General features: G+C 45.7%; 2 protein-coding genes and 1 long non-coding RNA gene across 19 annotated transcripts; 1 reads left to right on the plus strand and 2 right to left on the minus strand.

Annotated features, from left to right (window-relative positions):
• Window positions 1-1,421: 1,421 nt before the first annotated feature.
• On the minus strand, window positions 1,422-3,897 carry LOC138117657 (zinc finger CCHC domain-containing protein 10-like). 10 transcript variants are annotated; one of them, XR_011154760.1, is made up of 8 exons: window positions 3,851-3,897; window positions 3,687-3,728; window positions 3,475-3,592; window positions 3,271-3,350; window positions 3,098-3,193; window positions 2,492-2,565; window positions 2,188-2,391; window positions 1,422-1,705 (listed from the first exon to the last, which is right to left on the minus strand). XR_011154760.1 is itself a non-coding variant. In XM_069028176.1 (8 exons), exons 7-8 carry the CDS (start codon window positions 2,361-2,363, stop codon window positions 1,600-1,602), a joined length of 246 nt encoding a protein of 81 aa, XP_068884277.1. In that variant the 5' UTR covers window positions 2,364-2,391; window positions 2,525-2,565; window positions 3,098-3,193; window positions 3,271-3,350; window positions 3,475-3,592; window positions 3,687-3,728; window positions 3,851-3,897; the 3' UTR covers window positions 1,422-1,599. The 10 variants fall into 10 exon arrangements, 2 of the variants coding, with proteins under 2 accessions (XP_068884277.1, XP_068884276.1); XR_011154759.1 differs by having other exon boundaries at window positions 1,422-1,708; XR_011154754.1 differs by having other exon boundaries at window positions 1,422-1,840.
• Window positions 3,898-4,239: 342 nt separating this feature from the next.
• LOC138117659 (uncharacterized) lies at window positions 4,240-5,059 on the minus strand. The gene is made up of 3 exons (XR_011154762.1): window positions 5,049-5,059; window positions 4,873-4,962; window positions 4,240-4,325 (listed from the first exon to the last, which is right to left on the minus strand). It is a non-coding gene; the product is annotated as an uncharacterized lncRNA (long non-coding RNA).
• A 1,705-nt stretch (window positions 5,060-6,764) lies between these two features.
• MAJIN (membrane anchored junction protein) lies at window positions 6,765-22,326 on the plus strand. Of its 8 annotated transcripts, none has more exons than XM_069027592.1 (11): window positions 6,765-6,771; window positions 7,378-7,515; window positions 9,372-9,417; window positions 10,679-10,754; window positions 13,160-13,285; window positions 14,601-14,632; window positions 15,362-15,519; window positions 17,951-18,005; window positions 20,833-20,905; window positions 21,012-21,156; window positions 21,971-22,326. In XM_069027592.1, the coding sequence occupies exons 2-11, from the start codon at window positions 7,415-7,417 to the stop codon at window positions 22,014-22,016; spliced, it is 858 nt and encodes a 285-aa protein (XP_068883693.1). In that variant the 5' UTR covers window positions 6,765-6,771; window positions 7,378-7,414; the 3' UTR covers window positions 22,017-22,326. The 8 variants fall into 8 exon arrangements, 6 of the variants coding, with proteins under 6 accessions (XP_068883693.1, XP_068883691.1, XP_068883692.1 ...); XM_069027590.1 differs by lacking the exon at window positions 6,765-6,771 and adding an exon at window positions 6,814-6,878; XM_069027591.1 differs by lacking the exon at window positions 6,765-6,771 and adding an exon at window positions 6,997-7,016.
• Window positions 22,327-24,877: the final 2,551 nt, after the last annotated feature.

The following is a 24,877-nucleotide window of genomic DNA, read 5'->3' on the forward strand; positions in this document are numbered from 1 at the left end:
CAATCCTGCCCCTCTGGGAGGCAATGCCAGGGCACCTCCAGCTGAAACCTGCACACAAACACCACAAAGATTTCAGATATTTGCAGGAAGCATCCACTTAGCAACTGCTGGTTAATAATTTATTCACTTTCCCATTAAATGGTACATTCAGTCCACAAGACTTAAACATCTTTCTGGTAGTTTTATTTACAGTCTGCAGCATGTTCTGTAAAACACAGGAGTGCTCACAGACACACACACACACCATAGGGATTTGCAAACATTTAAATAAGTACAGTTTATTCCAAAGGAAGTCTACGCACTGCTTTTTCCATAAAAATTGTAAAAAATACTTCAGTTACTGTATTTTACCTAAACCAAGATACTTGAGAATTCTTCCACAAGTGATGACCCCTCCCTACAAAGGGCACTCCGACAAGAAGAAATTAGGAGACTGCATCACCAAATAAAATCCTAATGGCAACTGCTTCAATGCACCAGAAGAACAAAGAATTCCCACTCGGCATCCAGTAATCCCTGTTCTGCAGCCTGTCTGGATCTGCTTTTGTAGGGCTTGTGCACTCACTTCCTTCTCCAGGGCAGTTCCCACAAAGAAAGAATGACTGAATTTCTGCAGACTGTCACTCGGCAATCCTGCATTTCACACATCCAAAGGGAAACACTTTGAGACCTTTATTTCAAGGAGTCTCTTTTTTACTGAGCATCCAGTGAGAACAGTGCCCAGTTGTGGCTGTTATTATTTCTCTGCTTTTGCTGCGTGGCAATATTGTGCTGGAGCTCTGCAGAACACCCACGGCAGCCCTTGTCTCACTGGGGCACACCGAACTGACAAAAAAAAGGCACAAAGATGAAACTCCTAAAGCAGCAGCAGCCCCAAGTCACTGAGCTGCTGCTTCCCAACACCAACACTGTGTCTCAGCAAACACTTCCAACACATGAGCCAAGGCCACAGGGCAGTGAAAAGCCCAGAGCCTGCAGGCAGGACAAGTACTACATTGATCAGTAACAAACCAACACAGCTCAACTGCATGGTGCACTTAAGACTGGACCTGGAAGCATCAGGAAAAGCCATTGGAACGCAAGCTCAGCAGCACAGAATCCATTTGTCACCAGCTGATGAGATGGGAGGCTCTGTGTGGGACACATTGTGCATTCAGCTTCAACAATGCCACAGCTCCACGGCAGCATGAAAAACTTCTGCTTTTAACAGTTGGAGAGGATTTTCTCAATGGAAGTGAAGCTGTCATTAATAGAGGAACAGCACATGATGCACAGCATAACCTGCAATAAAAAACTTTTGCTTTCTAGCATGTAAACATCTAGGTTATTGGACTTTAGCTCATATAAACAAATCTGATGATGGATTTTTTTTTAAATTTTTCTTGGAACTAAAAAAGTAAAATCTTCCATAGAAGGATAAAGCACAAAAATAAGTGTCAGGAAGCCATTTAATACCTTCCATGTCCTAGGAACAACTAGGCAAAACACTTGGAAAGTGTGAGCAGTAGAAATGTTGACCATTGAATGTTCAGCAGCCATGTGCTCAAGCCCCTGGGAGGGGCTTGTCCCCCACTCCACACCAGTCCTGCAGCTCCCCAGCTATTTCTTCTTCTTCTTCTTCGGGGGCTCATCCTCAGAGCTGCTGTCGCTGCTGCTGCTGCTGGAGGAGCTCGGATCCGAGTCAAAGTCGGAGGAGGAGGAAGAGCTGCTGGAGAAGGAGGAGAAAGAGCTGTCCTCACTGTTACTGTCCTCAGAGGAGGTAGAGGAGTCCTGGCTGTCAGAGGAGGAGTTACTGGCTGAGCTGTCACTGCTGCTGCTGGAACTGGTCACACTTTTGGACCTGGGAGAGAACAAAGAGCTGAGCACAGCCCTGCCAGGGCCCATGGCACCGTGTTCTCTGCTCTGCTGTAATAATCCAAAGATCAATTAGTTGCCTTGAAAGTTTCCAGGCCTCACCATCTAAGATGAATTCCTGTGCCCTCCCTTTTCCACTCCTGGATGAGAAGATTTTGGCCATTTGAGCAACGGCAGAGTGGCCCCAGGGCATGATATAGCCCAGCAGGACTGCAGAGAGGGAAAGCTGGCCAGGATCTCATTCCCAGCCCTTGAGCAGGGGCTTTACTGGCCTGACTGTCCTGTACTACCCAAGCTCTGGGGACAATGAACCAGGCTCAGTCCCTGCCTCACCATTGCCATCATGAAATTCTGGCACTGCAAGAGTCAGGGGAGGTTTCAGCAGTGATTTCAGCAAGGTCAGAGCTGTTCCCAGCAAAAGCTGTTCTTGGACCACTCCTGGCAGAAAGCTTCGTTGCAAAGTCCCTTAAAGCTTCTGGAGGGCCACTGGGGCAGCGGACTCACTTCATTTTGATTGCTGCTATCTGGCTTTACCTCCTAAAAATAAAGACAAAGAAAAATGTTGTAACATAGGCAGCATTTACACTTGCCCTACAAACACAAATGGTGACTCACCTTCCTGCAAGAACCCCCTCACCTGGCATGGGGCGCTCTGCAGGAACCCCCTCACCTGGTGTGGAGCGCTCTGCCACGGATTTAATCCATCTGCATCTGAAAGAAAGTGATGACAAAAATCAAAGTGCTGCATGAGAACTTAACAGCCCCAGCCAACCTGTGTCAATCTAGGAATACCATCTAGAGGCCAAACTACACCCTACATTACAAATTTCAAGTCCCGGGGCCTTGTTCTATTATACCTATAGGCGAGACTGTGCAGCAGGGCAGAGCAGCTCCAGGCCATACCCATGCAGTGACACAGCAGATGACAAATGAGGGGATGCAACGAGGAGAGAGAACTCTCAGTGAGAAGCATGACCACAAGCACAGCTAAGGGCTAAGGCAAAAGACCTGTGACACAAGATGCCCAAACACGGAACGCACAATACACAAGCGACACAACATGCATCGGGACTGCTCTGCCCTGCACACCTCAGCATTGTGATCAAATGTGAGACTTTCCCTTTATGTGGCCTAAGTGGCCGCTTCTTGTGTATCCATCTCGAAAGCTGACTCAAAACTCCCTCCTGGCAAGTCCCGACCCAACAGCCCACTTTCATTCCCTCCGTGGGTCGTAGCCCTCAACTTATCTCTCAGACATCTGGGGATGTGAATCTGCCTTGGGCTGCTTCTCGCTATCCAGGAAGTTCCTACCATCGTCATGCTGGTGTGTCTCAGTCAGCTACAATAAAGAAAACCAAACATCAGTACAGGAACTTAGTAGGACGTCGGTCAAACCCCAACAATTCTGCTACTCACCATCTCCTAAGAGGGCCCAGGTTCTCAGGCTGCATGCTCTGGCCATGCTCTGAGGCCGACACCATCATCGCAGGGTATACCTGGGTTGAGTGGAGATAAGGTGTTGTGGCACTGCTGGAACTTGAGTGGACCCTCGCTCCTCCTCCCTCCCTCCCCGACTTGCCACAACTCCTTGGCCATTGCCAAAGGCTACCCAGACAGTACCTTTGAAAGGAAAATGTAACAACTTCATTGCAGAGTCCTGTCCAGAGCACTCACGAGGGCAGCAAACTGGGACCATCAGCCAGTTGGCAAGGAGATTCAGCATAAAAAAGTGGACCCCCTAAAACACACAAATGACAATGAATGCTTAGAACTGCACCAGAAATTGATAACCGAGCAATAACTACTCATTCTGTCTACCAGTCACCGCTTACCTCACTCACTTGACCTTGGCTGCTGAGATCTGGCTTTACCTCCTAAAAGTAAAGACAAGGAACAATGCTGTAACATAGCCACTATTTACACCTCCCCTGAAAAGTCGAACGATGACCCACCTTCCCGGGCAAGAAGGGGCAAAACAAAAAGGAAAGGCACGTACCCACATAGGGTCTGAGATGTGATTCCAAGACGCGGTCAAGCCTGCCAGTAAAAGAACAAACAAACATCATGCTGAGAAGCACAAACATTTGAGAACCTAGAAATGACGAACAATGCTTGCGATAAGGTCCTCGAGGGTAGAAGGCAGAGACAGATGATCCAAAGGATCCCAAAGACATGCTAGACAACATGACACAGGCTGGAACTGCTCTGCACTGCACACCCTATGGTTGCAATCAAAAATAGAGCCACTACCTGTAGCCATCCTAAGAGGCCCCTTAGAGGACATCCCTTACCCCTGCACTAATTATTAAATCTCTCCCAGGAATTTCCACCCAGCTACCCTGCTATCATCCCATCTCCAAGTCAAAGCCCTCGACTTATCTTTCGGATGAGCGGCAACATGAATCCACTTTGGACGCAAAACGAGTCCTCTGCGGTCATCTCTGAATGCCCCGTGATAGCCTCTTAGTCAGCTAAGATAAAGAAAACCAAAATCAATGCACAAGTTTAGTGGCACATGGACCAAGTACCAGCAACTCAGATACTTCCCCTCTCCTAAGTGCACCCAGGTCCTAAGTGCACCCTGGCTTCATCCCAAGTCAAAAGCTCTGGCCATTATTTTAATAGACACCTGAGTTAGCAAAGGACTAAGTTACATGGTGTTTCTGTAAGCATGGTGGATGCATTTATGTGCTTTAAGACATGAAAATGCATCTACTGTGCTTAAGGAAAAGCCTCAGGGGGCCCCAAATGGATACCTTTTCTGACTGTGCAGCCTTCAAAACCCCTCTCAGTGCTTCCTAAACTGGCTACCTTGCTCACACTCGCTCTCCTGGACACAATCCACAATTTACCTATTGGAAACCTTGATTACAGATGTCATCTTTAACTCAGGGCAGGTCCCTTTTGTGCTACAATAAATACGCTGAAAAAATTTGAATTTCATACTTGATACAACCAGAAGTTACAACACTTTTAAAAAAAACCCCAAAACACCCCAAAATTACAAAAGCACCCTACCATCCCTGAATGCTCAGCCCAAAATCATGAGCTTATATAGCCCCTGTATTCAATATTATCTTCTTCACGATGTCTTCAAAGCCTCTGTTACTTTAGAGACCAAAAGTATCTACTGAAAAAGAATGCTGGGATAAGCCAAAACAGCCCCTTCATTAAAATAAGAGGAAATCCCTTACGTCAAACAAGCCTAGGGGGGAATAAATCCCTTTAGCAAAGGCTGGGGTTAATATACCCCTGGCCGGGCCCCCCTCTCATTCCCATGATGCCTGGGAAAAGGGAGGAGTTTATTACCACAAACTATAAAAGCTCTCAAAGGAGCTGTAGTTGCTTGGCTGCTCTGACTTAAGGTGAGTAAAGGGCTGGAGAGAGAAAAAAGCTCTACAGAGAGACGATCATAACTTCTTTTTTGCTAAAGCTATACTGAGTAAAAGGGCAGAGACTGGGTAAGAAATAAAAGTTTGTATTTTGGCAGCATGGATAGATAAGTGAGATAATTAGTTGTTAGTTTGTGTAATTGTTAGAGTACAGCTGCAAGAAACAATGCGATAATTTTCTTAGAGAAGGGGAATGGAACCAATTTTTCTCCTTGCTTATTCCTATCAATGGAATATTGAGCATAAGAATGCAGTATATAAAATGTATTGGTCCTCTTGGACGTGAAAATGTTGGAAAGGCAGACATACATCATTAAAGGTGGCCGTGGGTTAGATTCTGTGAACTACATCTGCAAGCCTTTCCCCCTTGGCATTTTCTCTAGTATGGCTAAGAGAGGGAGGTACATAGAATGTTCCAGGCACAATCAGAGGACATCAGGAAGCACAATAGTGATAAGACCTTTATTTAAAAAAAAAAAAAATGGAATTCTATCTCCAGCTTTTAAGGTCACTTTATCTGGCAATAGAGCAGGATTCCTGAGGGTGCTGTTCTACTGTTCTAGAACCAACTTACAGCCTCCTATCTGCTATCGAAGAGCAACTCAAACAGGACACAGCCCTTCTTCCTGAGATGTACCTCAGAATGCTGGGCTCGGCATTGTTAGTGAAGGCTAGAGTCGTTAGTGAAGCTGTGTTTTCCACCAGGTTATCTGCTAGAACATAATTTCTGCATAGCTACCGATGTCTTGCTTGTGCATGAAATTGATTTACTTCCTGACTCCCTAAGCTTATTTTGCTTTATTAAAACCAAAAACCACTGAAAATCAATTCAAAATTGTTCTGCAGCTGCTGAATTATTCTCTGTATCGTGTCTTTAGCAATGCTGAGGGGCGCCATCGTGCAGCTGCTTACAGGAATTGGACTTCATCTCACTGACTGGATGGTGAAGGATGCTGTATCAGTCCCTGGATATCAACACTGTGGGAAAAGGGAAGATCTTTTAGTGCTAGTCTTTCTTAGAGATGTAGTATATAAAATGTTCCAGCTATAAAGGGAGGACAACAGGGGCTGCAGAAGAAGCGGAACAGGGAGCTGTGTGGCTCAGAAAGGGAAAAGAAAGAGATGCTGTAGCAGCTAAGGATCGACCCCTAGCCCCTCTCGCAGCAGGTCTAGCGTCTCCTGGAGCCTCTGGCTCATCTGAGATGCCACCTCAGCAGTCCAGACCCAGGCAACTCCAGCACCCGCCACCAGCACGTCCTGCCCCGCTACCCCTCAGAGGAAAGGGGCTGCAGAGCTGCGGACCCGCTCTGGGCCGTGTCCCTCCTCCTCACCTGCAGCTGGGCTTGGCTGGAGTAGGCTGGGCTCGCTTTGGTTCGGCTCCATTCGGCTCGGTTCGGCTGTGCTCGGCTGAGCGCCATTCGGCTCCGCTCGGCACCGCTCAGTCCGCAGCCCCAGTCCGGCCCCGCCCGAAGCGAGGGCCTGGTGGGCGCGGCGGGGCAGGTGGACGTGGAGCGGAGCGTGGCCGGTAGGCGCCGGAGCTATCCGGAGGCCTTTCAGGCCGCCCCCGAGCCTAGGAAGGCGGCGGCATCTCGCGTCTGGCAGGCCAGACACCGGGCCGGCAGCCGCAGCGAGGTCTGATCTTGCCCCAGCGGGCCTGGGCTCTCCGCCCCACGCTCGGCCGCGGGGCACCGGAAACGTGCGGCGGGGGTGGGGAGAAACGAGTTCTCGCGGGCCGGACTCGCGGGCGTTGCGGAGATCCGCGGCAGCGAGGTCTCTCTCTCAGCCGGTGCCGATCGCGGGCCCCACAGGGCTCTGCAGGAGGAGGCGCGGGGCGGGGGGGAGATGGTTTGCATTAGTTTTGCCAGTAAAGCTCCAGGGACCTCGGCAGAGATAGTTCCAGGGCTGCGCAGCTGAAGACGAGGTGGCCGTCTATTCCAGGTCTGTCCTCGGATCCTGCTCAAAAACACGTCGCTATTGGAAGGAACACTCAGATTAGGCGTTTGCTGACTAGTAAGAGAGTTCTCTCTGCAGATGTTCTCTGGAAGAAAAACTGCGTGTAAACTTTTCATATAACAGAACGAGACATAACGAGGGTTATAGGAATTAACCTTTGTCTCTCTTGCTTTCCTAGTCCCGGCATTCAGGGAGGGGGGGAGAGAGAGAGAGAGATGTCGTTGAAACCATTCGCCTATCCGTTGCCTGAAACAAGATTTCTTCATGCTGGCAGGCTTGTGTACAAATTTAAAATCCGTTATGGCAACTTCAGCAGGTACGTGTATTAAAGCCAGGAAGTCAGCCTGCAGTTTGTTGACTGCATGTGGCAGTGAGTTGATACAAGACCTTAAATTCATACCTTGGGGGCTACTCCTTTCCTGCCTATCTTTCACTGACCAACAAAGTGGCCGTTTAAAAGCTGCTGCTGTGCTTCTACGTGCTGGGTAATTCGAGCTGTAGCAAATGTTCCTGTTTCACTACATTGTGGGAATTTTGTGCTTTTGGTGTAAAAAGAGTCACTTTTTACAGACAGCATTTTGAAATTATGTAAGCTTTTGAGAAACTTTAGAGCCTTTGTAATGTTTTAATGCTGTCTGGCAACTGAGCATCACGTGGCAGCTTGCTCTGCAGTGGAGTGAGGGAGAGAACTAGAAGGGTAAAAGTAAAACTTGCAGGTTAAGATAAAGGCAATTCATTTAATGAGTAAAGCAAAAGACACATATGTAAGTGAAGGAGAATAACGAGTTTAGTTTATTCACTGCCTCCTGTGGGTAGGCAGGTGTTTAATCTTCAAAAAAGCGGGGCTCTGTCACGCGTAACGGTTGCTTGGGAAAAAACCCGCCACAGCGTTTCCCCCGTATTGTTCTTCCTTGTATTTTATTCCTGAACACAACATCCTAGGGTCCGGAATATCCCTTGAGTCGGTTGGTGTTAGCCGTACCATCCTCGTTCTCTCCCAGCTTTGTGCGCACTCCCAGCCTGCTCACTGGTGGGATGCGTGAGGAGCAGAAAAGCCTTTGATGCTGGATAAGTACTGCTCAGCAGTAACTAAAAGTATCCATGCGTTCTCAACACCGTTTTCAGTACAAATCCAAAACACAAGCACATGCAAGCTGCTACATAGGCTTAAAAGAAAACCATGTCCTCTTCTTCAGTCCCTCTCATGCCCTTGATCCCAGCCCAAACAGTGAATCCCCTGCAGTCAGAGAGCAGGTCTGACGTCCTTGTCATTAGTGCCTTGCCTTCTTCCATTCTTTCCACCCTCATTTCCTTGCCACCATGGCAGTATCATTTCCAGAATGGTGCTTTTGTTTCCCTGATGATTCATGACCACAGCATAAGCCTTGGGTGGGTGGTATATGTCCTTCTGCTTTGACGCTGAGTAATTCCTTTCATCGAGTCGTTCCTTACAGAGCCAGGAGAGAACCTTTTCAAAGAGGGACTTCTTGTGTCTGTCCATGTTTTGGCCCCTGAATTGTGATCGTGGCTGCCTGCCAGACCGTAGACCAGAGAATACTTGCATGCCAGGATTCCTTATACTCTATTTACTTATTTCTGAGTGACCTTTATGTAATTTGTTTACTTTTTAATGGGTTCAGATTTTTTTTAAGACCTTCTCTCTCCCTGTGTGTTTGATTATTGGCTGATACCTGGCAGCAAACAGCTTCTGAGAAGATGGCTTCCAGAAGCTGTAGTTGGTATTTGGGAACAGTTTGAAGTAGGTGGTACACAACTCTCAGCATCACAAGGCCTAGCTCCGGTGCTGTGAAGGGCCGTTTCTCTGCAGGCTTGCACAGAAGGGGATTAACAGATATGTGCTGCTAGTTCCTCCTTTCAGTCCCTGAAGCAGAATATCAAACCATCCTGAGGGTTACTGAGGATTATTGAAGAGATCTGATCTCTCATCCGTTGTATCCTCAGGCACAAAGAACACAAGCGGGTAGAAAGTTCACAAGGAACAATCCTCGTGGATGAGGGACGTTTAGGAGTAATAGATTAGGAATTTATCTGCCCGCTAAGTACTTTTTCCTGTTCAGTGGGAATTGTTTTGTTGCTCTTTAAACTCTTACATGAAATGTAGCTTCATTGCATTTTGACTGGGATGGTTCAAACTCTCTCTTTGTTTCACAGCCCTCCCAACCTCAATCTCACTGAAAGTGCTGCCAAGGAGTCAGAGGTAGGAGCTGAGGCAGGTCCTTAAATGGGTGTTAGGCTGAACAAATTGTATGCTTGTTATGGGACTGAGAATCTTTTCAAATGCAGCATTTCGAGTGTGAGTAATGGGGAACTTCCCTGGAGAGTCTGAGGGTGAAAAAAAGAAAAATTACATAAATGAAAAATGTTCTTCAACAGGCAAAATTTAATGTAGAAGAGTCATGCTTTTATTTGAAATATTCCAAAGAAGCTACTGACCGTTGAAATTGGACAAATGGAAACTCCTGTTTGTTGAGCTAGTTGCACCCAGGTCCCATCTGATTCCTCTTCAGAGTCATTCTTGCAGGAGCTCTTTCCCAGGCTTTCAGTCTCAACCTCAAACCTGACTGTCACTTTCAAGTTGTCTGGCTTGACTAGCTGTAAAACCCTCTTGGTTTTTCAGGTGAGCTGGCTTGATGGAGGCTAATCTAATGCTAAATTGCATGTGCTCTCCTTGCAACTCTCCGTGGAACCAATGGGTGTTCTTTTAGTGATGCCATTGCTTTGTGTCCAAGCACAAACCGACAGTCAAAATTGATGAGTTCTGTTGTTGTCGTTTTCCTGAGACGGAAGAAAGCCCCTGCCATTACTGAGAAATTGAGATCAATATACTGCCTGCTTAAAAATGCCCCTTCCTATTACTTAGTTTTTAAAAACGTTCAGAGTACAGTAATAGCACAAAAAATATTAGTGAAGAAGATACGCTGATTTTAAGTGATATGAAGAATTACAGGGGTTTTTTTCACTTTTGAAAATATTGAAAGGTATTACTAGAAAAAGTTTTGTGTTTGTAGAGGAGGAGTTCGTTGGGGCTTAACTGCAATTCCCTAGTAACTGATTTGGGTTGATGTTCAGAGAAAGAGGAATATGTTTATTTTTGAAACAGGTAAATGCTATGTGTGTTTTGCTAGGAAAAAAGTTACTTTTTAAACTTAAAACTTACTAAATTTAAAAGCACATCTCCACTTCCCATAGTAATTCTTCTATGTTGGTTCAAGATGAAGATACTCATTCACCTAAATTTCTATGAGTCTGTCAGTGCAGTGCACTTTGAAATGATGGGAGGGAGCGGGGAGAAGAAGGGGAGGAGGAAAAGCAGAATATCTAGAACCTGGTCTTCTGTGATTCGTGCAAGCTGTAAAGTAATGTTAATTTTTTCCCAAGCCTTGAAAGTGTACTTGACGGTGGAATTGTGACTATGTTTTTAACATTTTTCCTTTGTTTATTTTTTTTGGCCTCTCCAGGAAGTGATTCGAGTAATCCTTGGGAATCTTGATGATTTGCATCCATTTTCTACGGACCACTTCACCGTCTTTCCGTGTATCCTTTCTTTCCTGCTTGTAAAAGATTCAATGGCTTGTATCTCTTGGGCATTGCATAATTCAACATTTACGTGTAGGAGTGTGCAGATCTTTAGCTGGAGTAGGAATACTTTGATCTTCGTGGTTTGACGTTGGCTGAAAGTATTGGGAACACCTGTGGTGTTTCCTTCACCAGAGAACTGATGTGATAAGAGTGTTTTGCGGTGTTTTCGTCCAAATGCCCCTGCGTTCCAAATGAGGTTTAGCCAGAGCAAATCAAGGTGTATATAAAGTGCCAGGAAGCCCACCTCATGCGCTTGCAAGTGCACCCAGTGCATCGTTCCCAAAGGTTCGTGGAACGCAATACGCTCCTTCCAGGCCCAGCAATGCTGGCCTGTGGGCAGGGAAACTCACAGTGCTGTTCTTGTGAGGTCCCTCAAAGGTTAAACCATGGTGAACCTTTGGGGATGGAGGGTGGGAGCGAGTGTGTCTGTGCTCGTGTTTCCACAGAGATGGCTGGGAGAAGCCAAAAGCACCTCACAGAGTGAGCTTTACGAGGAGCAGTGGTTGAGCTGGGATAATTGGAAGTCCAGACAGACTTTTGAACGCGCAAAGCCTGCAGGATTGTCACCCAGTTATCCTGGTCCCCTCTTAGCGTACGTCTTTGAAGCCTAGAAACAAATGTGAAGCAAATGTCATCCGCATAGTATTCACCTTACCGTGCTCACCCCCCCCTTGCTCCTGTGGGACCTTTTCTGTCTTCCCTAAAGTTTGCAGAGGCATTGAGCTGCCATCAGTCTGGCCCGCTGTCCGCAGACAGCGCTGTAAAAGCTCTGTGCGATTGCACGGCGTAATCATACAGAAGCTGATACTTGAATATTGGCATGCACAGGTTTTGAGGAGTGTAGTTTCCTGGGATTTCACTTTTGATATGTAAGTGCTGAGGCATTTGAGATTGGATTATTATAGCTAGCAGCTGTACTACAGGCTCCTCCGCTTTCTAGGTGTTTTTTCATCAGAATGCATGAAGAATGGCCTTCCTTTTTTTTCTCCTGGCTTGTGCAACTGCACAGAATTTAGCCGTGTCTGCTACGTATTCTGCAGAGTATTAATTTAAATTGACAATAATTTGATTAAAGAAATTGTGACTGTTAATATTTCTGTTGCAGTTGCTGTAGTGTAATGGGTTAAGAAGTTACTCTCCTGGTGCTCTTGTGGAAGAGAAAAGTAACTCAGTTAAATGTTAGGGTTTTCCAGTCCTAAAGGTGTGTCAGCTTTTGGATCAGATCTGGCATCACCTCCTGTGATTCTGAGTGCCCAGGGGTAATGAACACCTCCAAGGCATTCCCCTCCTGTCTTAGAAGACTGCATTATGCCTCCTAATAGCAGGCAGGAATGAGGCCATCCTCTTTCTCTGTCCAAAGCAGGTACATACAACGGCAACTTACTCCTGTTGCTGTCAAGAAGAGAGGGTAGCCGAGAGCATCATTATACGGGAGACACCCAACCGACACTATTGGTTTGCTTCTCTAAAGTTCAGCCAGTTTTGCCTGTGCGTTGAGGAGTGTTTGGTTTGCAGACTTGTATTTCTAGAACTTGCAAGTCCATCCAGATGCTCAGCTAGCGCTGGACCTGGTAGAGAACTGTGAGCTCAGAGGTCTGGCACAAGTTGTCTTGCAGTTGGTGTCTCGGGCTCATCTCTGTAGAGTGGCTCTGTATTAATCACCAGCTAGGAGTCCTTCAGCCAAAAACCAGGCAATTTCATTCCTTAAAGGAACTGATTGTATCAATGTTTCATCATCTTCTGTCCCGGGGTGTTAGTTTCTGCTAGCAAATGCAGACTAATGGTATTCGTTTCACCTGTTTCTCCCTGAGATCAGAGGTGTGTGGGGAGACTTAAGTCCAGCACCGTTTGTTCTTCCCGGCAGAAGCTCCTGGATGTCAGAACTGCACCCGCATAAAGGAATGGCTGTAACTTATCTGTCAGTTACCTTTTTTCCCCCATTTTGAACTGTGAAGTAAATTTAATGATGCTGCTTCTACAAATCCCAATCCTTTTCCATTTTAAAATAAAATTTTAATATAACTCCCTTTTAATTAGGAAGACTTCTGAGGGGTTTTTGTATTCATAGGTTTGGAAGAGCCTGGCATGTTTTTTTGCAGGAGAGTGTCAAGACTGAAAGCAAACACAGTTAAGGGAATACTATTAATACAGGTGACTGATGGGGCGGTGTCACCCGGATAAGTGTTTCCTGTAGTGCGTTACTGGTGCAGTTTCACAAGTTCATAGTAACAAGGCTGTATTTGCTTCCTTGTGCGTATGTGTAGTGTGCTGTGACTTTTGAAGCTTTAAAAGACATTGTCAGGACTCGTGCTCCTTTGAAATGTTTGTGTTGTGTTTTTAAGTCTTGCCATTGTTCTCAGATTTGAGTAAATGGGAGCGAGTATCAAAGATGAAATTCAAACATGAGAATGTCCATCTCATGCCTTATCCCTACATTTGCACGTTGTATCTAGAATTGAACTCATTTCAGCAAAACTTCTCTTGCGGTAAGTCACTGTGGTTATGTTTGGGTAATTTCTGGAAACATCTATGATCTATGTCTGGCTTTTCTCTTTTCCTTCGCCTACTGTACCTGAATCAGAGGCAGCAAAACCGCACGTGGCGTGACTGTACAGGGAGTTTGAAATAGAGCATAACAGGGTGTTCTTTATTGTTTCATATTGCTTTTCCCTGAATTTTCCTTTGTCTTTCCAACCACTGCTGACTCTTTAGCTGGTATTTTTGTGAAGTGTTGCCCAGTGGCTCCCAACCTTCATTTTTTAATGTCAGTCATTGGGCTGGAGCCAGCATATACCTGTATATGGAACGCATGGTTTTCTTCCTTGTGCTTGACTACATTTGTTGAAGTCGAACATCACACTCTTTGTTGCTATTTTCCTAAAGAAAGAATGGATTTTTGTAAAAAAATAATGATAGTAATCGTGGTAATAGTGTCCTCTGTATAATTAGAAAACATTTTCACCTCAATAGTGTTTCGTTTTCCAGGTTTTCTGTGAATTCCTTGAACAACCTCAGGCCACAGCTAAGGCCTCTGGGGGACTCTTAATTTAAACTCCCCTGTTGTGAAAACTGAGTATTCTTACTATTTCCTGTTCTGATTATCAGGCTCTGAAAAAAGTTACTGGGTTTTTTTTATGACTGCTTAGCAGGTAACTTGATCTTTATAAAATGGCCACCTAGTAATTTCTTAGTCTTGCCTATTTGTTTTCCCTATCAAACATCCCATGTTTGGATGTAAAATCTTCTAACCGTGGAGAGTTTGCTCACTTCCCCGTATACCTGCTTCAGTATTTAATTGCCCTCTCCAGATAGTCGTACAGCATTGCTATTCTAAAATTAGGAATAGTGTAAGGCACTGTTACTTTCAGACTTGATGTCTCAAGTTTCTGTTGGTGAGGATTTTTCTTCAGGGAAATAGGTGTGAATCCCATACATCCTATAGCTGGCCAGTATTCTCTAGAGGCTGTGTTCCAGATGTCTTTGCATCTTCCATCTGGTGCCCAAAGCATGGCGAGACTCTAACTGTTTGTCAGGCCCTTCTCTTCTGAAGACGCCTTTGACGTCTTCAAGATGAGTAACTGTCCTGTCCCATTGATATCTGGTGTTCATAGCCAGGAATTCTGGTTCAGAAAGAGCTGTATTTGAAGGTTTTCTATTTCAGTGTATTATATTCAGGTCCAGACTGTTTCACAGTAGTTTATCTTGCTCCCAGAAGAGGAAGTGCAGTGCAAAAGTGTACTTTTCAGTTGGTTAAAGAAAGTCCAGTCTAAATATTCACCAAATTTTATACCTCTGTTGCAGGTAAAGAAGTAAACAAGGGCAGTGATGAGCTTGTAAGTTGTGCATTTTGGTTTTGTTTTGTTGTTTAATTTATATTCTAACTATTCTTGAGGAGCAGAACACGTTTTTTGGCAATGCTAGAGTTCTCCTATCTCTAGCAGTTAGTCAGTCAGTGTACAGTGGCACTGAATTCTCACCTAGAACGATCCAAGGGGAGAGAGGTTCTTCTGGCAGTTCCGCTGGGCTTGGAATGCAGTCCTGTATCAGAACCTGAGAGGACCCTGCTGCTTTCAGTTCCATTAATTTTGTGCAAGCCTGACTGAGTGAGCTGTCCAGTGTTTTCTTCACTGGAAAAGTCTGTGAGGTTGATATTGCTGAGTAACTAAGTAGTTCCCTAGGTACTGTGTATGTCATAAACAGCAAAATTAAGCTTATTTGAGCAGTTGTTGTGTAATGAGAGCTCAGGGTAGGTTTATTTTCAATGTGGTAAGTGTCTGAAGATGGAGCGAATTAATGAAGAATAATTCAAATCCAAATTCCCCCAAGGAATTTTTCTATCTCTGCATTCCTGCTCCTTACATTCCTTGGTGTTTCTCCAAAAATGGAGGAAATAGGATGTTCTAGAAAGAAATATTTTGTTTAAAACTGTTGAGCGTAATTCTCTGGCTGGCCTCCCAGTGCTTATTTTAGTCCTGAATCCTTTTTTGGCTTTCAGTGTATAAGCAGAAACAAGTCTTGCAAAATATGAATGTAAATTAACTATGAATTTTGTTCTGAAATAGAGAAGTCCAAATCAGTTGTTATCAGTACCAAATTTGCAATGTTTGAAGGTCAAGAGAAGAAATGAAATGTCAGAAAGTACCGCAGTGGAAGAAGCAGTGAAGAGGAGAAGAGTGGAAGTCAGAGCTGAGACCTCATGGCCACAGCCATGTATGGACAGGTCAGTTGACTCCAAAGGAGTATGCCAGGACACATATTAATGTTTTTAATGTCTCTTGTACCTTCCTCATGTTTAATTTCTGTGCAATCCTTTGCCCCATTTTTCTTCTTCCTTCTCTTCTGTAGGTAACAGAATCTAAGCATCATTGCTCATATTGGGAAAGAAGAGGTCCTGTGCTTTCCAAGTTCCTGTACCATTGACCAGAGCTCTGCCTGTTTAACTCCACTGTGTTCCTATCCCTTTTAAGTCACAGTGAGGTCATACCTCAGCGGCCAGATAGAGCAGTGCACTGGCTTGCACACCTGAGCCTGGGACAGCAAGGGAAGAACTGAAACCAGTTTTCCACCTGCTTCCCAGGATGCTCCATTGAGCCAGCAGATGAATGCTGCCCTCTTGGCTCGAGGCCGGTGGCAAAACACATTGGAACTTGCTCTTTTTCAAGTGCTTTAAAGTCTCCCGAAATCGCACGTGTTGTGCGTACACAGGAGTATTTTTGCACAACTTCACCGTTTGTTTCTTCGGTAGCTGAACTTTCCATGGCCCTTCCCAAGTAGATCTGTCTCTGGATTTTACAGAATGGTTGAGGTTGGACAGGTCCTTTGATATCATAGAGTCCAACCCCTCCTGCTCAAGCAGGGTCACCCTAAGCAAGTTCCTTCAGGTCTTGAGTAGACTCTGAGGGTGGAACCAGCACAACTGTGGGGAGCCAGTTGCAGTGTATGACCCCAGTTCTAGTCAAAAAGGTTTTTCTTGTGTTCAGATTTGATTTCATGTTTTGCAATTTGTGTCCTTTGCCTCTTGTCCTGCCAGAAGACAAGAGGGCTGAGGAGAGCCTGGCTCCCTGTTCTTCATTCCCTCCCATCAGGTGTGCATTGGTAAGATCCCACCCAAGCCTTCTCCAGGCTGAACAGCCTCATCTCTCAGAGCCTCTCCACTTAGAAAAAATTCCCCAATCCCATCATTGTGTTTGCATTGTGGCCCTTTGCTGGGTTCACTCCACTGAGTCCCAGTCATGTGCTGGGGTTTCCAGTCCAGACAGGGCACACAGAGCGGCCTCAGCAACCTTGAGCAGAGGGGAGAGATCACTGCCTGAGGGCAGTGATTTGTCAGAGCTCTGCCTAATTCAGCTTGGGGTGTTGTTGGACGCGTTCAGCGTGAGGGTACAGGCTGGCTCACGGCCGACCTTGGGCTTAGTTCTTGACTATCTCTCAGAGACCCAGTTACAGGCTAGTTACAGGCTGTCAGGCTTCTTTCTTTAGAGAGTGTGTTTTTTTTTAAAAGAAGAAAATCTATACTGGTACCGAATCCTCAGGACTATGTGGCAAACAGTCCCGGATCCATCACCGGTTGGAAGTGTTTATGCGTACCTTTCCCCTACTGCGCACAGACCGTATCCAGTCGTCTACCTTGTTGCCGTATTTCCTACCCAATTCCCAAATGTGTTTCATGCAGAGATGTTAACAAAGTCTGAAGCCAGTTCTTTTCCTGCTCATACAAATGTAGTCCTTTAATCCCACCCCCATCCCCCTGGGCCTGTTTCTAGTCACGATACAGCTGTTGGAAATGAGGGAGGAATGAGCCCAGGATTCAGAATGCTTTTTGATTTCTTTTAGCTGAGATGCAAGCTGTAGATTAATAAAATACAAGGCCAAAAAGGGCTGTTTCATGATCCAGTCTGGCAGTTCTCTCTAGGTCCTGTATATTGCCACAGCAGTTATGAATGCTTGAATTCAAAATCAAATTGGTGAGCGCTATCTTCAAGCCTTATGTTTTGTTTTTTTTTTCCAGTTTTTACACTCTTAGGCTGAAGAGCTCATTCTGGCTGAGCATCTTCCCTGCCCCGGGAAGGAGTGTGTCTGCTGTAGTGAGACCAGCTCTTTGTCTTCTCTCTGGACAAGCTCTTTTGCTTCTAAAAATCTCTTGGGGGATTTGGGTTTTCTTGGCGTGCTCTACTGAGTGTTGAGAAATCGGAATCTCCAAGTGACACTCCGAGTGATACCGATCACCTCAAGCGAAGCCAGGATGGTTTCTCTGCACGTACATCCCTTCATACTTCCCCATACAGAGTTTCCTCTGCCATTTTAATGCTCTGTGACCAAGTCTTGCCAGATTTTTCTGCGGTTCTTTGTTACCTGCCCTTGTAAACCTTTTAGGATTCACAAGCTTTCTCAGCTATCTGCTCATCCCCCTTTTCATGTAACACTTTTTCTCTTTAATTGCTTGTTTGTCTTAGTCGAAAAGCAGAACGAGTGCCTGTTTTCATTTTTAAGGAAGACTTTGAAACATGAGTACTAATATAGATTAAAGGTACGTATCTTGAGTAGAGGTACTAAAGTCCTGGTTTCTAGTGAAATACTTGGAGTAGCCATTTACAGGATTGCTTCCTTTTTGTGACTTTTTGTAAACTCAGTTTTTACTTACTTATCTTTAGAACTGGAGCTGACGGTGTTCACCACATGAGTAAACCAGAGCATGGATTTAAAAAGGTAAGCTAGAGGATATTCAGAAATAGACAACACCACCTATTTAGTCCTGGACCCTTACAGTGGCAAGCATGAAAATCTCTGCAGGTCATTTGTCCCCTTTTTCCTGCTTCACCCTCATAATTTTTGATATTTTTGAGTCCTCACCAGACTTAGCAAGGTGATGAGTTATATTTTTTTGAGATGACACAAACTTTTCTGACTTTCAAGCCACAAGCTCAGGGGTAAGCTCAGCCCGTGGGAGCTGAGCCTGAGGGATGCCCTGCCTTTTCTCCAGTACTCCAGTCCTCTGTCATCTCAGATGCCCCTTTATGGAGAACTCCACAAAGGGCCAGCAATGGGGGCTGGCATCTTGCCACTGGCTTTGCTGTGACCATGTGCCACTCCCCACCAGTGTCCTTCTGTTTGCTGATGGCCATGCAGGCATCACCCTGTTCCTGAAACAGTGCCATGCCTTTTCTTGCTACAGCACCAGAAGGCAGATTCATGACGGGATTGTTCCAGAGGGATTGGCTGTTGCTCTCTAAAGCCACTGTTCTCCAAAAACCTTGTTAGGAGGAGAAGATTCTTTCTTTTTAGCCCACGGGCTCTGAGGCTGCCCTGACAGAGCTGCTCTTAGAGACACCCTGACGCCCGTGTCCTCCTGGCTCTTGCGCATCTGCCCATGTGCACTTCTTCTATTTTCTGGATGCTAGTTCTAAATTTAATTGAAATCCCTGCCACACTACCACCTTCCTGGCCTGTTCCCCCTCTCTAACTCTTTGGAAGAGATTTTTTTCCAAGGAGGCAAACACCTTTCTTTTGGGTTTGCCCACAAAGGAAGCCCAAAACTTTCTTTCAGAACAGGGTTTTTTGACAGGTTTGTTGGATTTTCAGGATAGGAAGAAGACTGCCTGGTAACTCATTGGGAGCGAGCATGCAGTAAAGAATAACTTCTCTAAAACAAGCAGGTTTATTTGTCTCTAAAACTTTTATCACTTCCTCCCCCACTCCCCCCCCCCCCCCCCCCCCGCTTACATTTGCAGTATTAGTGACAGGTCTCTGCACATGCCCTCTCTGGCTTCTTTTCTCAGGTACTTTAAACACTGTTGGTGAGATAAGGGTAATCTTCTGAAAGATGCTTTTTGTTATAATCAGGGTCTCCAGAATTCCTCTGTTGCTTGTACAGTTTTCAAGATATCAGAGTCCTTGAAAGCTGGAGCTCCAGGTTAGCAGGTTGGACCCTGAAAAATAATATGGCAGGTGGCAGACATCAGTGCAAGGTCCTCTTGTATTAACTAATATGGGAGGGCATGTCTTGAGTGCTTTCCGGGTAAACTGGAACTGTGATGCACAAATCAACTCAGCAAATAGCAACTCAGGTGAGAGGAACCTTCTCCAGAATAGCTGCTTGTGCCATCATCGTGACTTGTCCTTGAAATTGCACTAGTCAAGGCGCCATTGCGCCGAGAGTGATGTCTGGACACAAACTGTTCTGTTGATGAACGCTAGATCGGGTGTCACAAATACTGTGTGAAATCATGGGCAGAAGTCTTCTTCCTAATGTGCATTTTTAGAAGTTGAGAGCCAAGTACTTCTGTGACATGCTTTCCATCTGGGTTTTGTTTGGTTTTTTTCTTTTAATTCAGGATGAGAAGAAAGATTAGGTTTAGGATAAAAACATGTCAGTAGCTCCTGTACTTTATCGGAGTTTTTCTGGTCGTTCTTCCAAGGCTCTTGCTCAGTTTATCAACAGTGTATGGCTTTGGTTTCTAATTCACCTGGTGTTTTATAATGCTTCTCAAGAAGGGAAGGGTCTCATTAAACAGGAATGAAATCTGTCTACATAGAACATGCGGGATTGACTTTGGGACGTGTGCACTGGATTCGGAATGAGGAGCATAGAAGTGCCACAGGCACGTGACTGTTCAGTGGATGGCATTTTCAGTTGTCATCCAAATGTCTTCCAGGCCTGTGATGGTGACATCTGGTCAGGATGAATGTGGTCAAACCTGTATGTCTTTCCACTTACACAGTGCATCAGTGAAAGTCAAAAAAAGAAAGAGATGCTCGGCCTGTCACTCCAGAGAATTTTCCAAACTTAGTTAAAGCTCTCAGACTAAACTGGAAAACTCTCAGGCCATCAAAGGTTTGGAATTTTGTTCACCTGAGCTTAGCTGTGGTATTTGGGGACATGGTTTAGTGATGGCCTTGGCAGTGCTGGGTTAGCATTTGGACTTAATTTTACAGGGTTTTTCCAACATAAATGGTTCTGAGATTAGTGCAAGGGAAACACCATCAGGATCCGCCTTTCTTTTAGGATTTATTCTCTTGTAGAAGCTTACCTGCTGATTTGTTGTGGTTTTATATGCTTATCTTGGTCTTTGTGGTACTTTGCTGATCACCTTCCTAATGGGTATTCCTGGCCCACCTCTTGCTTCTGGCACTTTTCATTTTTGTCCCTTCCAAGTTAAGTTTGTGTCCCAGGACTACATCTTAGAAGGGCTAATATCCAGGGGCCTGCACTGTCCAGGGGCTATTTTTTCCCACAGCTCTTCTGTTCATGTTTTTTGAAATCTCTGCCTATTGCATAGCTACTATTAGTTCACTGTCTGGTATGCTAAAGCCTTCTAAATGAATTACAGCTTTATGTTATGTCCTGAGGAGGGAGGTGTAACAATACCTTGGTGAAGAAGGTCCTCATAGTAGCAGAAAAAAATCCTCGAATGAAACCACACAACAAAGAGTGTAGACCTTGCTTTTTAATACTTTTAGGAAGCAAGCAAACAAAAATCTCTGTACAATAGAATTTAGCATTATGTGACAGTTCTTGGGTTCCTTTTCCTTTTAGAATTCCTCCAATGCAAATGGGCTTGAGTTTAGCCCGGCATCCCGTACTAAAGACTGTGACCAAATGAGTTTCTGTGAGTAAGGAATTCCTGGATTCCACTGGGTTTCATTCCATTGGGTATGCAGGGAGTGTGTAGAGAAGCAAGGTTGTGGTTTTGTTCTTGCTGCTGTTTCTTACAGGGGAACCTGTGGAATTTGCCCTTGAAGAAAGAGTAGCCAGTCAGGCTGAGGGTGCAGTGCAGCTGCTGCAGCAGCAAGTGAACCAAACAGGAAAGAAAGGAAACATGAAGTCAGAAGGAAGAGGTCTTTCAAAGTTCTGGAGAAGGTACTAATCCTGCACCGATGAGCAGATGCAGTCCTGGCTCTGTCCAAGCCTGTGTCAAAGGGTGATTCTGGCAGTTCCGGGTGCTTCTCCATCATTTTGAAGGATGGAGACATCTTTTCTGTGGTTAAACAAAAGTCTCCCAAGGCAAAAAAAAAAAAGGGATGTCACTTTCTCGTGCTAATGGGCAGCATTCCCACTAAATGTTCCTCTTCTGAGCTGTCTTTGGGGAAAAAACTCCTGATGAGAGAGGGTCGCTAAACCTCCATCACAGCCCTTATACAAAGTAGCTTCTCTCAGCTGAGAAGTGCCAGCTAAAAGGGCCTTCCTGGATGGTCCTTCAGCCCCATGAAGGTGCATGTGACCTTTATTTGGCCACTGAGCAAATCTGGACTTTGTAACTCTGACTCCCAAAGGCACCGTTTTAAATGGAAATCAGTGTCACTGTGCAGACACCTGCTGGCTGCCCAAAGGAGTTCTCTTGTGCTGCCGAGGCTGGATCGTGTGAGTGCCATCCATCACTGCATGGCACCAGTTGGACATTGGCAGCTGCTGTTTGGTTGGTTGTTTTTTTGTTAGTTTTTTAGAAAATAAAACTCCTTGTTATTTGTAGTGTGTGCCATTCCTTTAATGACTGAGACCAGACCATTAGTGCACAAGTTATCCATTGTTACCTCTATTTTTTCAGTTTCCTCCTGTACTGTTTTGTACTGGCATTGTGTCTTTCTGTGGGATAGAAATTAGATTAGCTCTTTCCCAATTTTCAGAGAAGTATTTAAAGTCTAATGTGCTCCTTTTGTTGTTATTGTTTCCCCAGCATCATCTTTTCGCCACTACAACATCTTTTTGGTGGAAAAAACTGACCTGGAAGTACTAATTGTTGTGGAAAGGTAGATTTGTAGTATGAATGTTGGGTTGCACTGTTTCTTCTGTAATTCAGCTTTTCACGTTGCTTGTCTCAGTTATTAAATGCTTTAAATTAAATTCTACTTTGCTAACATTTTCAAAGTAACATTCTGAAGATGTTGGGTTAGAACAACATGCTGGGGTTTGCTTCACAGCTCAGAGGGTTCAGAATAGAGCAAGAAACTTTTAAGATTTTGATCTTTAAGGGTCATAAATTGTGAATTTCATGTTATGTGGTATTCTAATAAAACAAGCATCAGCTTGGAACTGTGTGTTATTTTAATCAGACTTACCCATGCAGAAGATACTCTTTCCCTCCAAGAAGAAGCAGAGGTTTCTAATGCTAGATGGACTCCAGTGCTATGCTTCACAGCATTAAAAAGGTCAAGATTATGGGTAATACTTTGCATTAGATATTGCCACTACACTACAACTTGGGTAATTATTTATGCATTCACTATGTAATGGGATGAGGCTGGAATTGAAGATTTCAGACATGCCAAGTCCACGCTCGGGCAGCTTTTTGCTGCCATGATTATGCTTTTTAAATGATCTATCATTCTTGAACCACCCCCTGAGCCGGGACCCCTTGAGCACATACCTGCCCAATCTTGCACGGAACACTGAGGGGTTGGTACTGTACCAGGAGCAGCATGTGGCTGTTTAACTGTGTCTCAGGTAACTTGCCTGGCAGGACAAGACTATGCTCTGAGTCAGATAGTGCAACACCTGGGCCCTTTGGCTTGTTCTACCCTGGCCCACAGGTATCCACCCTCCATACTGACCTGTTCTGGTCTGGACTATCCTCAGCAGTGGAATGATGCTTTCCCTCCAAGAAGAATGGAACGGTTATGAAACTGGTTCCATTTATCTTTTTCTCCTTAGTCCTTTCCCACAAACCTAGGTCAAGGCTGAGTGTACCAATGCAATCCCTTCTGCTGGAGGACTGTGCAATGAGATGCACAGGGCGAGCGGGGACCAGGAAAGGGATGAAGGATTAATAACAAGCCGTAAGTAAGAGCAGTTATCCCTGAGTTGATATTTATCACTGGTTAGGTCAGAAGATGACATCCCACTTCCCTGATCTTAGCATAAAAAAGGACCTTTACCAAGAGCTGGGCATGTGCAGCCTGGAGAAGAGAAGGCTCAAGGAGGCATTTTATCAATGTTCAAATGCCTGGAGGGAGAGAGCTGGGACACCAGAGCCTGGCTCTTGGCATTGGTGCCAAGGTGTACCGGTTTGGCCAAATTTAGAAATACATACTCTGAGAGAAGGCACAACCACTCCTCCCCCACCAGGTTCGGGAAAAAAAAATTAATTACTGGGCATAGGCAGCAATATGGGATACACATCATAACGTCACCCCAAGACACAAGGGCAGGCCCAGAGGTAGAAAATTTGACCTGGGACACAGGAGGTTCTGCTCCCCATCAGGAAACACTTCTGTGTGAAAGAGACCAAGCTGTGGCAGAGGTTGCGCAGGGAGGTGTTGGATTCTCCTACCTTGGGGATACTTGAATGTGGTCCTGGGCAGCTGGCTGTAGGTGACTCTGCTTGGGCAAAGGCTTGGCCCCAATGGTCTCCACAGTTCCCTTCCAGCCTTGGCCACAGTGTGATGTGATGAAGAAGTGTTTCCTGAGGGAGTTTCTTTCCCTTGTTAAACTGTCTGTATCTTGACCTGTGACTGTTTTCTCACATTTGCCTTTGTGACTCTCTCCCCTCTCCCCCTGAGGGGGTGGGTGAGCAGCAGGATGGGGTTGTCACCTGACAGCCAGGGCCACCCCCTCCTGCCCCTGAGGGGACTGCAATCGGCAGAGAAGCCAGGGGCGAGCACAGGCAAAGCAAGAGGCCTCGCTGTGCACAGACCCTGTACTCTGCACTTCTTGGTGCTTGGCCAGTGGCACTGAGTGTGACTTGCAGCTGTAATGAGCAGGAGAAGTCTGAGGGAAGCTGAGCCTGGGCATGGGCAGGAACAAAGCCAAATTGGCCTAGTTCAAATGAAGTGACCGTTTTGGGTTTGTCTTTGTTCCCGTGGAGTTTGTGGGATTTAGCAATTTTGTATCTAGTGATTACTTCCACCAGTAAGGAGAAATGAAATATGAGTAGATATAAGTGGATTGTGTACACTGGACCTCATCTGCACCTACTGGGGACTGCTTGTTATTTGAGTTTTGTCACATGCACCTGCGCAGGACAGAGGGCTGCAAATGGCTTCTCAGCTGCTCAGCTGGAAGTGGCCAACGGTCATCTTAGGGGAGACCATGGGGACAAATGATCACCTCACAGGACTGCAGAGACAAAAGTCCCCTTGTCTCTTCCCTCCCTGGCTGCCCCGTGACTGTGCTTTGCCATCCTGACAGCCAAACGCTCTCCTTTGGGTCTAGGACGAGTGGGAGGGATGCGGACTTTGTGGTATAGGCGGACATCCCCTGTGTCATGCCGCTGGGGAAGTTGGGGCCATTTCTGGGCCTACCAGGCCACCGCAGCAGCCCGACTTCTCTCTGGGACAGCTCCATGGAAGGGAAGGGGTTTGGTGTCTTTTTGTCCTCATGTCTGACTCAGTGCCATGGGGTGCTGGAGCTCAGCCTGCAGCAGCCCCATATGGGCCTTCCCCATGTCCCTACAGATGGAGACACCAAAAATGGCAACATGGAGCAGTGACACCTGGTCCCAGTTGTCCTTGGAAGGGTCACATACCAACGTGGATACCCCTGCTCCTGTTGTGTTTGGTTGTTATTGGGGCACCCCACCTCAGACTTCTCCTTGGTTGTGGTTTCAGCTCTACCTTTGCCTTCAACATGAGCACCCCCCAGGAAA

This window comes from Aphelocoma coerulescens, chromosome 12, assembly GCF_041296385.1.
Source record: "Aphelocoma coerulescens isolate FSJ_1873_10779 chromosome 12, UR_Acoe_1.0, whole genome shotgun sequence".
In the NCBI taxonomy this organism is placed as follows: Eukaryota; Metazoa; Chordata; class Aves; order Passeriformes; family Corvidae; genus Aphelocoma; species Aphelocoma coerulescens.